This window comes from Acromyrmex echinatior, chromosome 3, assembly GCF_024713525.1.
Source record: "Acromyrmex echinatior isolate Ae372 chromosome 3, ASM2471352v2, whole genome shotgun sequence".
Lineage (NCBI taxonomy): Eukaryota > Metazoa > Arthropoda > Insecta > Hymenoptera > Formicidae > Acromyrmex > Acromyrmex echinatior.
In genome coordinates, this window is record NC_141854.1 from 6925484 (window position 1) to 6949705 (window position 24222).

Genomic DNA, 24222 nt, shown 5'->3' on the forward strand with positions numbered 1-24222 from the left:
ACTGTCTTTAAACCTATCTTAATCTTATCAAAGACTTTCACAATTTGCTTAACACATGTACTAATATTTAAATTTTTTTATCAATTTCTCCAAGAACTCAAGGTTTTGCTGTATCTTTTAACGATAGTATCGTTATAGCATAATATTTATCATTGCGTTTTTTCGGTAAAGAAATCTGTAACAGCACTAACACTGTTATTAAAACATACAAAATATGAGTAGCATGTATAAGATTTAAAAAATTGTGCAGTGATAATATAACGATAACAAAGAACGCTATCGTTAATGGACTGTCTACAATAAGCCATTAACAATAGAGATCTAAAGATAGCAGCGAGTTGTAAGCGAATCAACTTGTTACAAGGCAATTCAATAAGTCAGTAATCAGCGTAGAGCAGTAGAGATGGACAAATTTCATTTTTTACGATTTGAAATTTAGATTATGTTATAACTGTTCAATCATAGAGTATATTATTATATTTGCTCTAAAAAAAAGACTTACCATCCTTCTGAAAGATTGAAATATTGTGACGTAACGATCTAATATGATTTATTCTGAATGTAAGTTTCCTAAGATTTATGATTTATAATTTTGATTTACTAATATAATATGAATGATGACTAACTGCTTATAGAAAGCCCATAAGAATTACAGAATACGGATACAGGAATTACTCGATTAGATTTATTACAAATAGGTACCTGGTAAAAAATTTGTCATGCATGAATATATATAAATATGTATAAACATACATAAATACGCGTAAATATTTATAAACATGTAATTATATATGAAATATGTCCATACATGTTTATACATCCTACTTTCTTTTGTAAAATTACTTTTTCGTGCAATAGAAATAATAATGATGTGAAAACATTAAAAATAATTAAAAATGTAATTTTCGCACTATTTGTTTTAGAAAAAATCAAATTTACAGAAATATAAAAAAAATTACTTATGTATAATTATACAGTGCCCATCAAAAGTCCCGGATCACCTGAATAATTTCTGAATAGTTCAAGATATAGGATTGAAATTTACAGGAATATAACGGGATTATAAAATCTATTATTGAACCTCAAAAACACTCATCTAACATTTCCGGGGGGGGGGGGGAGATGGGGGCTTGAAAATCTTAAATGGCATGTGGGGTCGAGTAAAGACTTTTTTAAAAAAAGACGATTTTAAAAAAAAATCACAGAGATCTCGGTCAGTCCGCGTTATTCTCGTCTCGAAAAGTCCTTTTAACCGAGTCTTCACATGCCATTTAAAATTTTTAGGCTCTCTCCCTTCCCCCCGGGAATGTTAAGGTGAATATTTTTAAGGTTAAATGATAGATTTTATGATCCCGTTGTATCTCTGTGAATTTCAATCTTATATCTCGAACATTCAGAAATTATTCAGGTGACTTTTGGCGGGCACTTATATAAAATTATGCATAATTATGTATGAACAATTTTTTTTTACATTTTTCCAAGCATATTTTTTTCTAAAATAAACAATGCGAAAATTATCCCTTTAATTATTTTTAATGTTTTTACATTACTATTATTATTTCTATTACACTAAAAAGTAATTTTACGAAAGAAAGGAGGACGAACATGTAAGGACATATTTTATACATAATTATACATGTTTATGAATATTTATGCGTGTTATATATATATACATATTTATATATATGTATGAAAAATTTTTTACTGAATACCGATGTTTATTTTAAGTCTTTGTCAGAAACTAGACTCATTTCATGGAGTTAAAACTGATAAAATAGTAAAATTCTACGGAAACGGGTATATCGCAGCGATTTCACAACCGTTGCGTTATCTACCCGCATAAGCAACACAACTTAAAGCACTTTCGACTACACTTAATAGGTCGCCTATCGCTGTATGTACATATCGATAGTAGATATGTTTTCAAACAAAACGTGCGTGCACTGAAAGAAAAATGTTAAGCTTTGCTAAATTTAATATTTGTTTGAATAGTGACAGTTAAATCTTTACTAAATGTAATTTGATACAAGAACCATTAATTTGATTTAACTGTTATATTATTTATCTAGCAAATATTAATTTTTTGTAAATAAATATTATATTAGTATTATTTCAACAATTATTTATTAAAATTAAGTACATTTTTCTTTTAATGTGCGTATATGCGTAATCACAATTAAAGCTTACGTTGACAGGCATTAAATATATGCAGATATATAGGGTGTTTTATAAATGTATAATGTCAATATTTTAAGTAAATCTATACTAACTAAAATAAGTAAAAAAAAAACGACATATGAATATATATTCTATATACCTTAGTTTTCAAGTTATAAATGATTTAGGGTGCGGTTGAGTTGTCGCTACGAATACTTCGAAACACTTTTAGTAATGGCAACTTGATCACACCTTTAAAAAGATAAGAAATGTTCGAAGTATTCGCCTCAATATACGCCTTAGCATTAAGTTCCGCACTTGTTCAAAAATACTAGGTATTCCTCGAATAGTCTCAAATCCATTATCTTTTCTCGCAGATCATTCACATCCTTTACTGGCATTGAATTTACAATAGATTTTAAATGGCCTCAATCAAAATCTAATGGATTGAGATCAGGAGATCGTGACAGCTATAGAATGAGTCCTTCTCGCTCTATCCATCAGTTTACGAAGGCATTGTTTAAGAATGTTCTCGCTTTAAGATGAGAATAAGGCGGAACACCATTGTATAAATCACAAATTTTGCTTGATAGCCAGAGGCATCGTTTGGCCTTTTTTAGAACAGTATTTAGAACAATAACTCGCGAGCATAAAATACTGACTGAAATTCTGTCCGATTTGTATTGATGGATATTGTTTGTAAACATTAGATAACGTCGAACATGCTAAGCTGTACAGTAACATGTATTGATGCATGAAGCGAATACTTTGAATATTCTTTTTAATCATTCATAATTTGAAAACTAAGGTAGGACATATGTCCATATAATATTTTTTTACTTATTTTAGTATACATTTGCCTTTTAAAGTATTGACATGCATATATGAAACACTCTGTATAGTGTAAACTCTGTATAGTTATAATATGTACTATATAATGTGTAATATCGAGATTATGGAAAGCGTAAATGAGATACCAGAAACGGTGACTTTGAAACAGTAGTTTTGGAATTATGTCATGAAACATTGAATTTGACGCTGCATTGTGAGATGTGTTTACAAGTGAGAATATTCAATAGAAAATAATGACTGGGTCGATTTGCGAAAGGAGAGTGTTATATCAAAAATCAAGAATGATATGTATGTTTCGATAAAACACGCTGTTATAGTTATCACTTAATATATATATGCGCGCGTGAACCGCAAGATAATAAGTTATCTCTTATTCATTGATGTCAGTCAAGAATGTAACAGCCATATTATATAGAACAATAGAATTGAATAGAAAATTGTTATTAGAAGAGAAAGAATCAATGGTGCGAATAATTGATATAAATAGTGTAAGATGATGATATAAAATGACGATAGTTATCTATAAAAATCTATAATGATACAATATATTTTTCAATAAACGCATATTCTATAAAAATACAATTGACCTACTATTGTAAACAAAAATTACACAGCAATGGTTGCACTGAAAAAAGAGTTTAATATAGCTATCAAATGTTTAGTGAAATAATGCCAATTAAATTTTTGATTAATATAACTAAACATAATTTTATCTTTACAAATATTTAATAAATATGTATTACCATTAGTAATATCGTTTGGTAATATTTACTAAATATTTGTAAAAGTAAAATTATGTTTATATTAACCAAACATTTAACTAGGATTATTTCATTAAACATTTAGTAATTATTACCTAACTTTTTTTTTAATGTACAATAAATCTTATTTAATATAGTTACTAAAAAAAAATTCTAAAATGTCCAAACAAAGAAGAAAGAAACGTATAATATTTTTCATTAAATTCATCGAAATTTTATTTGTTTATCTTGGCATGATTCTAATACATTGAATGTTGGAAATGTCACGTCATTTTTTTGACAGAATTAAAAAACAAAATCTATGTAAAATATTGATTGATTGCATTATTTGCTGATAAAATTTCTTCGCAGAGTTTTTCTTGCAAAAATAATTGCAACACTAAATATAAGAAATCCATAAAATAACGCTTGATAACGCTCAAGTCTTATTATATCAAATCAATATTTATTCAAGCAAGAATTAATGAGAGCACCACGGCATTCACGTTTTATTAAATCTTTTAAAGACGTCAGACATTCACCCTCGTTATTAAGAATATGGCTGTGTTCAGCAGAAAAAATTAATTAGTGAGTGTTTAATGATTCTTTAATGATTGCTTCCTACACTTAGATCCAGTGAAGAATTAAAGGCACGAATTAATCATATGAAAGATCACACATACACACACACAACACACACACACACACACACACACACACACACACACACAAAGCACTAAATGATTAGATTTCTTTGCTAAATGCAGTCTATGCTAAAGGTCGATATCAAATTATACAGCAATGGCATACAATTCTATTTTATTTTCTTTAGATATGTCACATTATGCAACATGCTATAATTAAGTAAAAAAAAAAATCATTTTGTATATAATTTTATCAGTAATGATTGAAATGACGATTGTATTTATACATATAATCAAGCTTATAAATATTTTGTTATTAATATTGTTATAATATATCACATTTCGCGAAAAGTTAAATATTTTAGTGAAAAAAAAAATTGTAGAGAAAGTTTGGACCATTTTAAAGCACAAAGATAAAGTTTTAAATCTGCGATTAAATCTTTTGAATTTTTTTTTGCGACTATTTTATCTTCTATTTTATTCCTAATACTTAAAATTGAAAATTTATATTTTTGCAATATTTTTATCTTCGAAAATCAATTTTTAATTTTATATAATTCAGAAATAATGTTGTAAAAAATTTTAAACGCAGATTTAAAGCCATATTTTTGCGCTTTGAAATGCATCAAACTTCTCTACGATTTCTTTTCGTCGAGATATTTAACTTTTCATAAAGTGTGACGAAAATATTAATAACAAAATATTTGTGAGCGCGACTATACAGTTACGGTTATCGATGCTAATATAGTCGATGTTATTTATTATCATCACTTTATCAACAATATGTCAATCAAATGGACGTTATTTAAATGGTTAGTAAATCCAATAAAATTGAATTGTAAAAACATCTATCCGCTATAAATTCGATTGACTGCATCTCATTTTGTATGCACGGATTAAATTCTTTCGCAGAGTTTCTTCTGCGGAAATAACTCGGGTAAATCGAGGGCTAAATGCAGACGAATAGTAAAACGAGTGATCGTTCAATCTCGATCATATCGACTTGGGATTTGATGAGATGAGGTTTGGAAAAATTGTAAAATGAAATACTTCCGTGATTTTTTGTGCGACGTATTATAGCTGCTTTATCACACGGCTACTAAGGTTGAAAATACAAATAATTAATAAATTGTCGCATTAATGGGCTTAATTAATATTAATCATTATTTTCGCTAACTATTAATTAGTGTCAAATTTAACTTAATTCAAATCACTACTCCTATTAAATATATTGTTATTTTATATTTTATACTAAATGATAGTTGACACTAATATAGTTGTTAACTATATAATGTCAAATTGATACTGTATAGTCAAATCATTGTTTTAGTATAAAATAACTGTAGGAGCAGTGGTGACTTATATTAGATTAAATTTAACATTATAGATAACAATGAAGAGCTTGAATTTGATAAAATCCACGATTAAATTTGCAAAAAACATTATCCTTCTAATCACTGAAGTATATGATATATTGCAGCATATAATTTGGATTGCTTTGAGCAGTTTTTATCCATCGTGCATGGAATGATATCCAGTTTATCTGATTGGCGCATCTATGAATCATGTACCTTTTTTCTATAAAAGCACTTCCTTTCTCATGGTCGTATCTGTCCCTTATTTATAAACGTATGTATGTTCAGGTGCATTGAGTCAGCGATTATTTATCGTACACATACAGTCTGTCCGATAAGAGCGTGGTCGACTTATATATGAAAGAAAAATTTATTTATTACTATTCAAGTAATGATTATATTCTATAGAATTATATTGTTAAAATGCAACTTCATTAATAATGGGTCCAGTCACCACCTATAATGGACTGGCATCTTCGAAGTATATACTTTCCATTAAATTAATAGTGTATTCGTGCGGTAAAGCATCCAATTGCATCAAATTTCGACAGACAACTTTTAAAGTGAATATCCGTCTCCCACGAAGTTTTCTTTTGATAAACACCCATACATTTTCAATCGGATTCGTATCCGATGATTGCGACGTCCAGCACCGTGATATCATTTGGCTCTTTCCAGTTCTTGTAGAACTTGCTTCATTATCTTTTTGAAGAATCCAATCTTTATTTTTATGGATAAACCAACGTAAGACAAATAGTATCAGAATCTTATGATATATTTTTAACATTTTTTCTGCGTTCAAGTTGTCTGTAAATAAATAAAGATAGGATTCTTCAAATCCTTGCTCTGAGAAGCAGCGTGCATCTTTACGTGCCACGTTCTGGCAAATCATCTACCATTTTTGTTTATAATATAATGTTGTACCTACTTTTAGACGAATGATTTTAGACGATTGATTTCTGCTGCATTTGGCGGCAGCGGATTCAAACATTTTTAGTCGTTTTAGATATGTAAAATAAAAATACAGCTTCATAGCGCATTGCGTAAGTGACACTCGTTTTGAAATATGCTTTTTCTATCAAACAATAACTGGCACTATGACTAATAAATGCACAAAAGGTAACACCTATCAGCACAAAAAAAGTTAGGAATGCATCTTTTAGGAATGCGTCTCTATCGGACAGACTGTATCTAATTCCTGCTTCCGTTTTTTAACACTCGCAAGCACGATTACATTACTTTTTTGTATTAACATTCCATATTAATATTTTTACATTTTTGTTTTATATAACATCCTACATTTCCTTTTATCTTCGTCATTTTTTAATCTCTGAACTTTACTCCACTACTATTCCAAACGCTTATTATCGGAATTATTATTCTATAAAAAATAAATTAATAATCTATAAAAATAGCTTTTCTTGATTCTTTGAATATCTGACTATATTATAGTCAGATATTTTAACTCGTTACTTCGAAATGTTAAAACTTCTTTTTTCTTCTTTCGATCATCTATCGTTCGATTTATTGTATTTTGTTGATAATAATTTAATTTTTCCGTTTTTAAAATAGATTTTAATATTAGTATACTTTTATTATTTTTATATTTTATTATTTTATTATTTCTTTTATATTGCTTTATTACGCACGCGGTCAAATATTAACAAATATCAAAACTTTTTCTTTTGCATGTATCTTTTTTCTTCTCGGTGTTGTATAAAAATATCAAACTTTTAGTTATTATTATAAATATTGTTATTACACATACGATATAAAAGATAGCCAAATCATATCAGAGACATTGTAATGGTAAACGGATAATTGGATAAATGTCACATTAAATAAAAATTAGAAAAAATACAAATAAAATAGAGCTACATGTCATACAAAAATAATAAATAATAACTATTAACACACATTTCGACCTGCTACGAGATAATTATTGCTTACAAAAATGAGTGTGAAAGTTACGTAAATAGTGCAATTCTTTAAACGTTGAATGTTGAATTCATCGATAATTAATTTTAATTATTTTTTTCTATATAAAAATATTAAGCGGCTCAAAAGATATAAATCATATAAATAAGATAAAACTACAAGCCATATAAAAATAATAAATAGTAACTATTAATTAAACAAAGTTATGGCTTATTTCCGAAACGTTTGTAATTTTATATTATTTTATTAATTGTATTTAGATTATTATATAATATTTACATTCTCTTATGTTATTTGTATTAATTTAAAGTCAGTCTAATTATAAGCTCGAAATAAGCCACGACTTTGTTTAATTTGTTTTGAAAATTACGAGCATTTTCACTTTAATACGTAACTATTAACATTAACAAAAGTTTAACCTGTTACTAGATCATAATCATTGATTACAAAAATGAGTGTGAAAATTATAAAATCAATTGTCGAACTGATTTATGGACGCCAGAAAAATATTGGATGCTGTCCGTCCTTTTATACTGATAATGTATAACATCTCGACGTTTAAATTGTCATTGTAGATTGCAACCTGCTTATTATATATTCGCCAGAACTCTAAGTACGGAGTGAATGTTCAATTTGCTGATCTCCATTCATATGTAACCATTACAATATCGTTAATATATAAAGCGATGTAAGCCATCTGATATATGTATCTGATATTGTCTGATCACAATATATACAAGTGAAGATAAGCGAATTGGAACTTGTGCATTTACTTACAGTTCTGGCGAATATATAATAGGCAAGTTGCAATCTACAATGCCAATTTAATGTTGACATACATTACGTCGTCATACATTATCAGTATAAAGGACGGATAGCATCTAACATTTTTCTGGCGTCCATAAAATATATAATTAAATTCGACAATTGATTTTATAATTTTCACACTCATTTTTGTAATCAATGATTATGATCTCGTAACAGGTCGAACGTTTGTTAATGTTAATAGTTAATATTAAAGTGAAAATGCTCGTATATTTTCAAAACAAATTCAACAAAATCATGGCTTATTTCGAGCTTATAATTAGACTGACTTTAAATTAATACAATTAATATAAGAGAATAAATATTATATAATAATCTAAATACAATTAATAAAATAATATAAAATGACAAACGTTTCAGAAATAAACCATGACTTTGTTTAATTAATAGTTATTATTTATTATTTTTATATGGCTTGTAGTTCTATCTTATTTGTATGATTTATATCTTTTGAGCCGCTTAATATTTTTATATAGAAAAAATAGTTAAAATTAGTTATCGATGAACATTCAACGTTTAAAGAATTGCACGGTTTATGTGTATATCACAATGTTACGATAATGGCTGTCTCAACCAGTCTCAACCTTGAGACATAAAAAGAACAGGAACGTACAAAACATTACTAATAGCATGCGATGATAAGATAGTCAAAGCAGCGTTAACAGTCAAAGTAGCGTTAACAGTATTAGGCATATGTATCAAAAATAGTCTATATTTTACAATTTCATCTGAGTAAATCTTTTATTCCTTACACAGTCAAGTGATAAGGTAGCGATGCAACTCAGCATCCCGATAATGGACAGTAATACTCGAACGGTCGATCTGTGCACAGGTTTGTGGCAACGTGTGAGTACTGCAAGTTAACACTATCGTGTGAAAAGTACATAAGTGAACGCAAAACCGGAAGAATCCAAATGAGAGATCATACAAAAAGGTTGCATTCCATCTGATCAAGTAATTCATGTTTTGTTCCTCGTTAACTCGAAGTCATAAATAAATTGAAGATTTACATCAATTCGCGTAAAATTTTGTCAATCAGATAAGATTTTTTAATGATTATCATAAGATAGAGAGAGAAATAGAAATTACAATCGTTATTGTGTGTAAAACGTGTGAAAATCATCTATAGTGTTCGTCACATATAAATCGGCTTCGACAGACTAGAGCGCATTAATATTTAAAAATTACGTGAATGCAATTTAGTCCGGAATGGTAATGGAAATGCGATCTTAGTAAAATAAAATACGGTTCCCGACGGAGAAAAGTGTAAAGGTTCATATTATTTATGCTTTCAATTTACTGATGCAGTCGAGTGCCATCCTCTCGAGAATTACAGAACATCGAATGGTTCCGTTATGTGGTGTATGTGTGTATATCTTTTATACATATATGTATATAATGCTAAAAAGGGGCCAGTATTCATTTATTGTGACAATAGGAAGTGAGCACTGAAATAATTTTAAAGCTATATATTAACGATACTGTACATTTCTATTTTTATATGACAGCAAAGTAAAGGATCTTTTCTTTTATCGCAGTGTACAAATATTATTATTATTATTATTACGTCACTGAATACTAATATTGTTAATTAGATTTGTGATATATTTATGTTTATTTTATAAAATAAATTCCAAAGAAAAGCTAAGAAATATTTGGAATTTTAATTTAAATTGATTATAATTATGCTTCTAAAAATTGAATTATACAAAAGAATACTGTAAAATGGCATGCATTATTTGTATTTCTGTTACAAATCGTATACATATATTTTGCATGTTATTCGTATCATTTTATAAATTTCTTTTTACATTATATAATCCTAATTTTGGTAATTTTAATTTTTTCCATCCCTATAGATAAAATATTAAAAAATTCATTAATAATGTGTTATTTAAAATGTAATTAATTTGATAATATCAATATAACAGTAGCAATATCAATATTATTATAATTATATTATTAAAAGTCATTATACTAAATATTATTCACACTATTTATATAGACAATTTTCTATTTCTGTCCGGGAAAAAATGTTTTATATATAATTATATATAAAATTATATACAATTATATAAAAATTATAATTATATAAAAATTTACATATTTTATATAATTATATTTAAAATATGTTCATATATACAATATTTTTTTTCTGGTTTTTATTGGGTGCGGTCCATTTAATGTTACAAATGCTTCGAAACTTTTGATTGATCAATCGGACGAAAGAATTTTACTAACTGACCAATCACAAAATACTTTGAAACATTTGTAGCATTAAGTGGACCATAGCTATTATATAAAATTAAAAAGTAACCTATATTTTTAAATACGACTCTTAGGAATAGGAAGGAGAAATAGAATGTCCTGAAATTCGCGAATTAATATACTACAGCAAGAAAGTTTATGAAAAATTAAATAAAAAAGTTATGTGTATATTTTTATTTTAAGCAATGGTTTTTGGTATAAGAATTCAGAATCCTGAGTAGTTATTATAGCCATATTGAATCGTGACGTCAGAAGCAAGAAATACCATGTCAATTTTTATTACGTGCCATTTGTAAATAAAGACAATTTTGATAAAACAAAATACGGGATTGCTTTAAAATACTTGTAAAAATGGACGAAAATTAGAGTAGGATTAAGTATTATGAGCACTGTAGATAATATGAGCACCCTTTATATTTCTGTAACGATTGGTACTAGTAGTGATAACTGTTATAAAAAGATGCATCTCTTCGCGACATTCCAATATGCTGCGAAGTTTGATCTTAATTTATGTACTTTGGATATTTTTAAATAAGCAGTGGCGTTTTTTTTTTCGTTATGCAACTTTTGATCCTTAAAGATGAAGATAGTCTTAGCTGTGGTCGCTTCTGGTTGGATAATGAAAAACGTTCCAAACGTTATTTTTTTTCCTACGTTTTTTATTAACTTCATAAGATCCTCCATTGTATATTGAGATAAAATATTTTGTTCTCCATGTTATTTGTAAAGTAAATAATATTGAGCCATTCTAACTTCATAAATCCCGAGACCATTATTGATTTATTAGATACGGGAGTTTTTTGAATAGGTATGCATGATCGTTTATTACAAGAGCAAAAATTAATACAACTGAATTTGTACTAATTTGTACATATCATTGAAAGTAAGTTATTAGTATTTTACATGTTTTCTCCTTAAACTTACAATCTATGAGGCATTCTACGTCAAATTGGATACCTTTGAAACATCATTTTATTTTTTTAAATTTGTTAATATATTCTACAGATAAAAATAGACACATGTTTCACGAAAAAAGTGTGAGATTTTTTTTGTGAAGTTATTAACGCTTGTAAGTTGCAGAAATTTATAAAAAACATCGCTCATAGGAACATTCAAATTATTATACCGTCGAAATCATAAAAAATGAATAAATATATGAGCTTGGACTCTTTCTCTTTAAAACAACAAAGACAACTAATTCAAGGCTACTGAGAATCAGCGCGGAAGGGGGTGCGCAATTGTTGTAATGAATATAAAATAATTACTCCATAGATGTCCTGAAGTCTTCTTTATTTAAAATTCTTGTACGTTTGGACTCACTTTGGAATCCTGATATGATGATAAGTTAAAAATAAGTCATTATCCTCTTCAGGTTGTTTTAAAGAGAAAGAGTCCAAACTCATATATTTATTCATTTTTTATATTTAATAAATATACGTGGAAAGAAAGTAAAGTAAAATTTATTTCTTCTTCTTCAAGTACAATACAAGTTAGCAAAATATATCAAGATCATTTCTTAATATAATCACCCCTGTAATACATTTTGTGTAACAGTTCACAAGTTTTTTAATTCGTCTACAAAAACGTTTTGGTAGTCCTCGGAGCCGCGTATCGCTTCTTAAATTCTAAGACAATTAAAATTTGAACGTCTTCCACATCCAGCTTATAGTTCTTTGCTATTTTCGATTTTCATTTGTTTGGATTATTAAAGAAAGCTATGTATGATAGTGATAAATTTCAGTGATTTTTAATCTGTGTCACTTTACGTATTGGAAACAATGGAAACTGAGGATTGCGAATTAAAGATTAGAATTTGATTTATTAGATAATTTTAACTTTTTAATCGATTTTTGATAGATTAAATTCTAATCTTCAATTCGCAGTCCTCAGTTTCCAATGCGTAATATGACACGAACTTTAGAGTTTAGGAAGCGGTGTATACGTGGTTTTGAGAGCAGTTAAATACCTTGTGGTTAGAATTGTAAGATTTGTGGATTGTTACATAAAATATATTACAAAACTGGATGATTATATTGAGAAATAATATTACATATATTTCATTACGTCATTGACATGAGGGATAAATAAATTTTATATATATATATATATATATATATATATATTAGGTGTTGGAATTAATTCGTAGCGTTTTACAAGTGATGGGAAGTACTTTCATTAATGTATTTTTTAATGCTCATGTGAAATAAATAACATTCTTTCATTAAAAACGCTACGAATTAATTCCAACACCTAATATATATATATAAAATAAGTTTTAAAATCTAAAAGAAATTTTTCATACTGTTATGAACATATTGTTTTCTTTTCTATTTAATCTTTATTTGAATATTTCCTATCTGATACCTTGAGTAACCATGTAATATCCTTTTCAATTCTTTTAACAAACAGTTTTTATCTATTGGATGTGTGGTATACATTTACAGGAAACATTGACCGAATTAAAACTCGACTTAGTAATCATTGTGAATGACACCCATTTAACTAACTTGACAAATTTAGTCCTTATCATTAGAATACACGTGAGCGTTTATTATTCATTGCGAATTACTGTCGAGAATGATTCGAAAATAAGTTAAAACATTTGAAATTTGTAATTTACTTATAGTTTATATGAATAATAAATATTGTTAATTGAATAACCATCCATTACAATGCTCCAATCATTACAACGCCCAACTCTAATTTGCCCTATTATAATTTATTGTACTTTACTGTATTATTGTTTATCGGGTTTTCTATTTAAAAGTCATTTTGCAATTCTTTATCAAATCCTTGTTTACAAAAGAAATACGAATACGGGAACATTAATATAAATATATATGCTACGTTAGCAGCGATAAACTAAAACTTTCTTTGCTCCTCTCACACTTCGAGTTTACACGTGTAGCTCTCGCTGTTCCAGTGAACGTGAACTTTATCATGGTTCAAAGATGAAACCACGAGAGAATGTTGCAATCTTTTTACGAGCCGGCGGGATGATTCGTTTAGCAGTCAAGCGAACGATTGTGCACTCGTCGGGCGAGAATCTTCGAAGAGCGTTCTGGGAACTGGAATGCTTCGTTTTCCATAACATTTCGCGTCACTTTCACACGAGTGCGTGTTAAAATGTATTAATTTGTATTCAACACCGTATTACATGTGTTTGCGAGTGAGTCTAGAAATGCGTTCGGCGAGATGTTATTAGCGGTATTTGTACCACATTCTATCTTCATGGTTTATTACGTATAATAAGGATAGAATAACACAAATAGAGCTAAGAGCGTCTCTCCGAAAAGTGCACCTTAGAATTCCAGGTAATAAATCATGTTTTTAATAAATCTATAAATATAAATATATAAATTATATAATAATATAATAATATAAATATATAAATATATAAATATATAAATCTATATATATTAGGTGTTGGAATTAATTCGTAGCGTTTTTTAATGAAAGAATGTTATTTATTTCACATGAGCATTAAAAAATACATTAATGAAAGTACTTCCCATCACTTGTAAAACGCTACGAATTAATTCCAACACCTAATATAAATTAATAAAAATAATTATTAGGTGTTGGAATTAATTCGTAGCGTTTTTTAATGAAAGAATGTTATTTATTTCACATGAGCATTAAAAAATACATTAATGAAAGTACTTCCCATCACTTGTAAAACGCTACGAATTAATTCCAACACCTAATAATTATGTAATAAATCACGGTCTTTAACATTTATGAAATCGAGAACGGACGTTGTCTCCTGTGAACTTTTTGGACGGATACAAAAGATAGAATTCTTTCGATTGGATTCTTTCGATGGAAGAAAAGAATTGCGCGATACCGATGAATCGAATTGAATCGTTGAATATATACTTTTATAGCACTTAAATTAAAAGATCAGCTCGAAATTAACGAAAAGAAGAGAAGAGATACTCGTAAATCAAGAGAGTAAATACTGTTACATGAGGATACACAGTAATAAGATCACCAGGTCAAATCATGATTTAATGTGTCATGTCATGATTTAAGCGTAATATGTCATGTTACGTGAAAACACATTATTTCTTCCTTTAAGATGAAAACGATATTTGTGAGAATGAATTAACGTGAGCAATTAGTTCATATAAATTAAGTATACTATATAATTTGACAACACGGATATCTGCCTTGTACGATGGCGTACGATAATTGACGACAGATTAATAGTAGATTGCCAGTGTATAAATATTGGACGAGTAGGTATATGTTAGTACGGTGAGCGTTGTTTATTCGAACGTGAATCAATGCTCGCATGTCGTATCGATTATATGGGGGCGTGCGACGGCTGACAATACAGCCAGATAGTGGACGCTATCTCGTGATGAAAATAATTTAATGACATCGAGTTTCAAACCGGAGCTGTTCAGAGCTAACGAATGAAAGGATGAGCGAGTTATCGATAAATCGCAAGAACGTTTCTGTGTGGCGTAAAATCCACAGGCACGTGCTTTTGCGTCCTTCGGAAGTGTCCAATTAAATTTATCGAATAACTATATCTTCTACAGAGAAAAACATCCGTCAGTGTTTCAACGTTAATTTAGAACGGGAAATCTCTTTTTAATATAGCGAATAATCGATCGCGTATTTAAAATATTATGATGTTCGGGAAGTTGTAATGTTTCATCTCTTAATATTGCTTTAATGAGGATTAGTGCTAAGTGCTTAAAAAGCTTATGCGAGAATGATACAGTAATGAATCATCTCATATAATGATTAAGGTTCTTTAAGAGTGGTGATTGTTATATCAGGTAATTACAAAATGTTCAGTGTTCCGGAAATTAACAAGGTTATGCAATCTTATCGAATTTTACCAGTATTCTTGGATAACATAATCGCGCCTACGAATATATCTATACGAATATATAGTATGTTCTACATATGTACTATACAAGAATAATTTTTGTTATTATAAAAGATCATTAGATCAATTAATTTAAAATTTATTAATTTAAAATTTATTTAATTTTTTTTGTGACTAATTAGTAATTTTCTTTAAATAATTTATTAAATTATCTTAATTTTGGCAAGAATTTAAAGAACTTAAAGAAGGTGTACTAAGCTGATACATTACGCATCTACCTATATGATTAATTAAGTCATATCGTGTATACATTTATATGCATCGCCGAAATTAAGATAATTTAATAGAAAATTACTGTTAGTACGCATATTAAATACTCAGTGTAAACAAGGTCCATCTAGACTAGACCTGTCCAATTTGAGTTTCAGAGTCAAAACGTAAAGCCATTGACGAAAAAAGTTCAATGTGGATAAGATTTCGAGGACTGTAAAGTGTTAATATATATATAAATGATGCTTATCAACACTTCATAGTTTCTAAAATCTTACATTGAATTTTTTTGTGTCGATGGCTTTGTATTTTGGCTCCGGAGCTCAAATTGGACAAGCCTGATCTAGATGATCTAAATCGTTATAGGAAAAAATTAAATAAATAAAGAAATAGCCAATACGGTGTCAAGAGTGTCGAGGTAAGATCTTAGTGCCTAATATTAGGTGTTGGAATTAATTCGTAGCGTTTTTTAATGAAAGAATGTTATTTATTTCACATGAGCATTAAAAAATACATTAATGAAAGTACTTCCCATCACTTGTAAAACGCTACGAATTAATTCCAACACCTAATAATATTTAGCAATGTATTCTAAATCTTTTAGTTATACAATATGATAATTATATCATTAATTTTTTTATAATCGTAATATACTTAATTATCCTATATAATTATTCTCGTTATATATTATAATAAATTAAATTTAGGTAAAATTCTACATGATATTCATTATATTATCTACATTATTAAATATATACTATCAAATTTAACTTAATGTGAATCGCTATTACTCTTATTAAATATATCGTTATTTTATACTAAAACATAAAATTAAATTTGACACTCTCTCTCTCTCTCTCTCTCTCTATATGTATATATATATATATATATATATATCGTGTTAATTTAACACTACATACAGTAGTACTACTGACATCACATAGTGTCAAATTGACAAAATATAGTGTCAAATATAACTATTGTTTTAGTATAAAATAACAATAATTGAATAGAATCAACGGCGGTTTACATTAGGTTAAATTTAACACTAGATTTAATAATATATAAAAAGGATTACTTATAGTATATAAAAAGGTTTTTTGGACCACTCTATTTAGATGAATTATTTTTTAAGTTAAATCGTGCCATATAAAACGAAAAAACTAACATGAAATAAGGATATAATTTAAAATCTGTATCATTATATCTTCTACAGGGTGGGCCATCTATTGGTACGTTTTTGAATTTCGTCGTATGGCAACACCGAACGAGCTACAGACCCGAAATTTTGACAGTTTATTAGTCATACCGTCCGCGGCACGAAACAACATGTTTTCTCTTGAAGAGCGTTTTGAAATTTTAAAAACTTATTTTCAAAGTCAGTGCTGTGTCGCCGAAACTGTACGAATTTTGAAAAGAAATATGGGTCGTGATAGAGCACCCACCGAAGGAGCTATACGCAAATTGGTGAGGAAAGTTCGTGAGAAAGGGATGTTAGTGGATGACATTATATTACGACTGTTTTGAGTGAAATTGGCGCCGAGGTAGTCCAAAATGTCATTAATAATTGGGGTGACCGAATGGCATACTGTAAGGCCAGTAGAGGGAGCCACATGAACGAAATCGTTTTTCATTCTTGACGCGGATACTTTTAGCTTCACAACAAAAAAAAAATTAATAAAAAATATCAATGTATGCTCATTTGATCGCATTTTTAAAAACGTACCAATAGATGGCCCACCCTGTATATATGCCATCCATGGCCGGAAATGGAACATATCTTATCTCGGAAAATGAACGGGATATGATATAACAAAAAATTATAAAATAAAATAAATTACTAAAATCTATTTTTATTTTCCTGGACTTTTATTATATATATATATATATATATATTGTATTTTACTGTAGCTTCACATATTTACATACAAAATGTAATTATATTTTTAAGCATATTTTTACCATTTTAGTCGGTATTCTTTATTTCATACAAAAAGCTTTTAAATATTTTTTAGAGAAGAAGAGAAGGGATATTAAAAAGATATTAAAAAATTTTTCAATTATTAATTTGAAAGACATTAACACAACATTAAAAAATCTCCGAATTATTAAGTTGAGAGATTTCTTAATGCCATCGTCAGCAAATTATCATTCGCGAATTATCTTTTAGTTTATATTATCTTGTGTGTATTCTTTCCAGATTATTTGCAAAGATCGATATCTCATTTATTCTTGATTAATTTTCATTATAGCGTAGCCGAATGTCGTGGAGCTAAGTGACGCATGGCTAGATAAGGAACTTGTCCGACTTAGGGAACTGGGAGGTATGGCTTTGCCGCGTTTCTCCCTGAAGAGATACTTTTTCTACGTGCTATGTCTGACGGGCACATTGATCGTTCTGCTAAATCTTCTGCGAGAGGACGAAATATGGCACAGCATGCGACCACATCCTAGTCAGCCACAGGCTGTTCGAGTTACCGGCGACATGCCGAAGGTATTGTTATTAATTATTAATTGTTCTAGATTAATCGATGCGAAAGTCATCAATATCTGATTATGGAGAAAATAGTTAATTACATAAAAAGTGTATTTTTTTTACAACCTTTCGTTTTGTAAATTTGAAATAGAATAACGATATTGTGCGTAATATTTAGAAGCGTATAAAAAGAGAATTAATCATCCGCGTGCAAAAATATTTTTTGCCATCCCAGAAGTGCGCTATATATGTATAGTTATTCGTATATAGAAATTGATTAAAAAAAGAAAATAAAAAAAAATCGTGTTAAATATGAATTATTTTTTCCGAATTTTAATTCTTAAAATTAGAAAAAGATAAAAAATAAGTTAATCTGTGTATATTTCTATCTTTAAAATTATCTTTTTCAATTATCTATTTTTATCAATATACATAGATTAACTTTAATTTCTTCTGTACTATTTTTATTAATGTAGATTAGCTTTAACTTGCTTTTTATTTTTTTCTAGTTATAAGAATTAGAAAAAGATAAACAGTAAGTTAAAAGATTAAAGTTAATCTATATTAAACACAGGGACATAATAAGAGATTAAAGTTAATCTATATTGATAGAAATGAATAACAGAAGAAAATAATTTAATAAAGACGCTGCCTTTAAGAAGCTATGATTTTGTCGTATTGTGTGACCAAATATAACTTAATGAAGTTCGATTTTGATCACCTCTGGCTTTGGCCGTCTGTATGCTATGCAAGCTCGTTAGACACATTCCTGGTAATATTAATTATCTTTTATTAACCACATTAATAAAAATTATAATATTAAACATGTATTTTCGACCTTTATTTGTCTCAAAAACAATTAAATGATATTTATAAAATCTTCTGTTTATCTCGATTATGTTTTTTTTTTTACATAATTTGATTTCTCTAATTATTCTGCATATAAAAGTATTAAAGCAGAGATATAAAAAATCAATAGTTTATGAGATAATATTTTATGTCAGTATGTGCCAGAATAAAGTATAAAATATCTCGTAAATTATTAGTTTTTTAATAACTCACCCATAATATTTTTATACGCAGAGGAATTATATTATAAAAAGTCATATAATTCCATTTAAAAAAGTGGAGATGATCTTTATATTCTTTTGGCGCCTCCGTCTAGAAAAAAAAACAACATGACCAGTTTCTAACGTTCTCTTCAAAATCATTCTTATTTTAACAAAATTTTTTTGTCAAAAATAAATGAATTCAAAATATTCGATAAGTCGTCCTATATAAAATTTGCAATGTATAATAATGTTTATAATGAATGAATTTTTTGTTTAAAAAAATTATTATATTAATATAATAATTTTTATCAGAAAAGTGTATAACTTTTGTGCTAAAGGCAATATATAAGATTTCTTCCTCGTTTTAATAAAATTAATCTTTGTTTTAACATTAGAATTTTCAAATTACAACAATTCTTTTGAAAAAGTACGAGATACACATAATATTATGGAATAAAAATATCTTTAATAAATATTAATAAGAATATAATGTAATTTATTCATAATGTTGATGTATTCCATAAATTTTTACTACAATATTTTTCTATGAGACATGTGAAATATCTCGTTGCGTAATACATAGTTCATAGTTTGATTTATTCAGCTGCAGATATTTCTGCGGTACCGGTTGTAATTGCAAATCGATATCATTTTGGAAGAAAATAAAAGAATATATTGAATATTATCTCGATCTGTACAAACATAATATTTTTTATTGATCGAAATATTGAATAAAAATATACTAGTATTTCTTGTTTATCATATTTGTAATTTAAGCGCAAATAGATCTCTTTTTAAGATTACAGTAATCTTTGGCGGTTGACTTATTGACGTTATACCATTATGTGAAGATGTGATAACAGTATATCTAAAATGAGAGAAAGAGATAGAGAAAGAGAAGAAAGTGTGTGAAATGTAAATAGTACAAATGACTGCGAAATAAATTACGGAATAAAAATAAAAATAAATTTCGCTCGCAGATGAAACTCGATTGGCCTTTGAAATCGAAGAAGCCGACGATGCGAGTATTACGCATTCGGGAGCGAGTGAGGAAAAGACTTTCGTCCGAGGTACGGTCAATTGTAGCGTCGATTAATTCCAAAACGACATGTACACGGAAAAATATTTAAAAAAAAAAAACGAAATCTAAGTTCTTTTATTCTTAAATACGTATTAAAAATTCCCACGATAAAAGTATACGTCAAGTAATGTAGATATACATTATACATGTTATTATCGATTATTCCTATGAAATTTTATATGATATTGTTACTTTTTCCGTGTGTCTTGCTTGTTTTTGCGTCTTAAAATAATACGGTGCGTATGCTTGTTTTTCGAACTTAGTGGCTTCCTCTTTTTCGATTGGGTTAGCACTAGTATTATACATCGCATAATTTGTAGCTAGTGATAAGAATACAATAAAGAAAATTATAATAGTTCGAATAAAATATAAATAATTTTTAGGAGATTCAGCTATTGTAAATAAATTTTAAATGAAACATTGTTTCTTTCAATGCTTTCTTTACACAATGATTAGATACGTTGTAAAGTTTGATAAAAGAAATATTGAAATACTTGAAATATCATCGTAATTTATTTAATGTTCATTTTGCTAAATACTGGACGCTTAAGTAATAGCAAAGTTAAATGGATATAATTAACGCCTCAGATTATGAGAATTGTAAGAAATTGGAATTTGTAAAATATGATATATCGTGATGCATTTAGAATGGCTTAATAGTATAGTTGTCTGTGGCAGTATATTATTTTATTTTTTCTAATTATCCGTATTTAAAACGAGAAAGTTTTAACTTTTTCTTATCACTTTTCAAGTCATATATTATCCAGTTAATAAAAGCTTACATGTATTCGCTCATACGTAAATTATGATATTATGCTTAGAAACTTTAAAAGTTGCAAATTACACTTAACTAATCGCATAAATTTATATATATATATATATATATATATATATATATATACTGATAGAGCTAACATAAAAAGCATCTATATTAAGAAAAATTTGAATTAATAAATTAAAGATAATATAACAGATAATATTATAATATATATGAAATTTCAGATAATATGCGATTATTTAGGTATTATAGATAGTAGAAAGGTAATTGATTCATAAAAATATTATCTTTACTGTGAAATTTGTTGAATGCGATATTATTCATAATATTTTCTGGTTTAATAACATTTATAGTTTGTGATATTGTCTTTTTAGTTGCAGCAGAGAATGACGATAAAGATTCTATTTTTCATTCATTTATACATTTTTTTCCTTTTTATTCGAAGGTATTAAATATAAATGGTACTGCGAGCTTGGGCGAAAACTCGATAGACCAAGATCCATCGCGAAGACCTTGGTACATGAAAGGAGGAACAAGAAGACCTTATCCGGCGATAAGAACTCGCAATACTGGCCGAAGATTGGCTCAATTGTGGCCGGAGGAAGCTGCTTACGATGATCGTGTGACTAATCAGGTAATTCTGGTAATTGCATAAAAATTTACGGATTATAGTTCAAATTTAATTATTATATACATATATTTAATTATCAACATTGCTAATTATAAATTGATTTTTATGAATATTAGACATATACATTCGAAAATTTTCTTTATTTATACATGTTTGTACATTAATATTTTGATGTAAACTTAATTTTAAAATATTGAAGAGGAATAAATATCAGCAAAAATGTTATTGCATTAAATTAATTTTATTTTACTTTATTGAATCACGATGCATTCCGATTATTATACATATAATTATACATATAATTATATTCTCAATTTTTTTCATCAAAATACTGAAGAATTTCACATTCTTGAACAATTAACATAACAATGACAAATCTTAATTTTATGTAAATCCTTTGTAAAATAAGTGCATTAGTAAATAATAAAATAAACTCAATTTTCGTCACACATTTATAAAAAAAAGTAAGAATTTTGTTGGCTCTAGTTTTTGCTGATGTTGGATAATGTATGTTAACAAATTTGTTTTGGGATTTTAAGGGAATTAAAAATATAATTATAAGATAATATTTCATAGTACTTGTTAGTTGCTAATTGCTACTTGCTTATTGAGTATTAAGTTCTACAAAGCTATATAAATACATATATGCAAAAAAGATTTTTTTTTGTTTAATCGATAACTTTTCTTGACTAAACAATTCTGTGCAGACATAAATATATTAACGTCATAAATAATTTTGCAGCTAATGTTCGTGCCACCTGATTACAACAAAACAGGCAGTGAGCATTCATTGAAAAAAATAATGATTCCTCACGGGATGGCCGAAGCCAAAATCGGTCCTGACATATTCTTCCAACAACGCTGCCCGGTGAATACTTGCACGATCGTCCGTGACAATCCGGACGACGCCGATCTCATTCTATTTAAGGATTACATCACGCATGTGGGACGAAGGTCTTACAATCAGGTATCCGATGTAACACAAGCAATATTAATTTTTACGACCCGAGAAAATCAGGTCACCTTTACTCAGCGATTGAACTCGCCTTTGAACTTTACTTATATAGTTATATCGCGCACATATAAAAGAGGATTTATTATTAAATTTATTATTTATATAATAAAATTATTTATGTAATTTTCAACAGGTGTGGATGCTGTATTTTTTAGAATGTCCTTATCACACGCAGAGCGTAAAAAGCGCTCTTATCAATTGGACCGCCACATATCGGCGCGACAGTGACATAGTGGCACCTTACGAAAGATGGCAATATTATGATTCGAGTATCACACAGATCTCACAAACATTTAATTATGCAGCAAACAAAACAAAGAAGGTAAAATATTTAGATTAATCTTAAGCCTTTAATAAAATTTGAATTGTCTGAGAACCAAAACAATGAATAAAATGTATATTTATATTCTTTGTAAAATAAGTGTACTAATAAATAATAAATTTTTGTTATATTTATTTCTATAATTAAAATAAAATAATATAGAATTGTATATTTTTTAAAGACAGAAATAGCTTTTATTTCCTTTGTACTTTTTAATAAAATACTATTTTTATTTGTTTAGTTGTAAAATGAAATTATTTAATCTTAATTCGTAATACTGTTAAATTTTTAAAATAATTTTAAATAATACATATTTTATATGAAGTTAATGGCTTTAAAAAATTTCAATTTTAATTAATATTTAAAAAATATGTGCGTATATGCAATAAAAATAATATTTATTTGATAATGAAATAAAATCATCTATTCTTCAATATGATTTATTGTTATATTAATTTATAAGAAATAGAAACGTTACTTTCAGATAGAAATTATATTAGAAACATTAAGATTTATATAAAAATTAAATCAAAATAAAGAATTTTATTAAAAATTATATTTCTTATCAAAATATCAATATTACATTTTTGCAAATACTTGTAATTTTCAAATCGTTACACTAACAAAAATGACATTCGCCTTCTTCTTCACAATATTTGTTGTTTAATTAGGTCGCCTGGTTCGTTTCCAACTGCCATCCCCGAAATCAGCGTATGCATTATGCCAGGGAACTCTCAAAATACATCCAAGTGGACATTTACGGTGCGTGCGGCAGTCTGCGTTGCCCGCGATCGCAGTCGCAAACGTGCTTCGACATGCTCGACGAGGACTACAAATTCTACCTCGCGTTCGAGAATTCCAACTGCAAAGACTACATTACAGAGAAGTTCTTCGTTAACGGACTTGGGTACGTGCGATGGTATTTTGCTCTCTTCCTCCTTTCTCTTTCTCACCGCTTTATCCTCTCACTCT

The 24222-nt window shown here is 28.0% G+C and overlaps 1 protein-coding gene across 3 annotated transcripts in view; it reads left to right on the forward strand.

Annotated features, from left to right (window-relative positions):
* FucTA (glycoprotein 3-alpha-L-fucosyltransferase A) overlaps positions 1–24222 on the forward strand; it is a 41824-nt gene that overhangs the window by 11424 nt on the left and 6178 nt on the right. The window contains exons 1-7 of one of the 3 annotated variants that reach the window (XM_011065693.2): positions 13766–14093; positions 18148–18389; positions 20404–20493; positions 21728–21916; positions 22656–22880; positions 23062–23250; positions 23922–24157. In XM_011065693.2, the coding sequence (XP_011063995.1) occupies positions 18222–18389; positions 20404–20493; positions 21728–21916; positions 22656–22880; positions 23062–23250; positions 23922–24157 (1097 nt within the window). In that variant the 5' untranslated portion in view covers positions 13766–14093; positions 18148–18221. Of the gene's footprint in view, positions 1–13765; positions 14094–18147; positions 18390–20403; positions 20494–21727; positions 21917–22655; positions 22881–23061; positions 23251–23921; positions 24158–24222 lie in introns of those variants that run through there. The other 2 variants (XM_011065692.2, XM_011065695.2) reach the window with 2 other exon arrangements.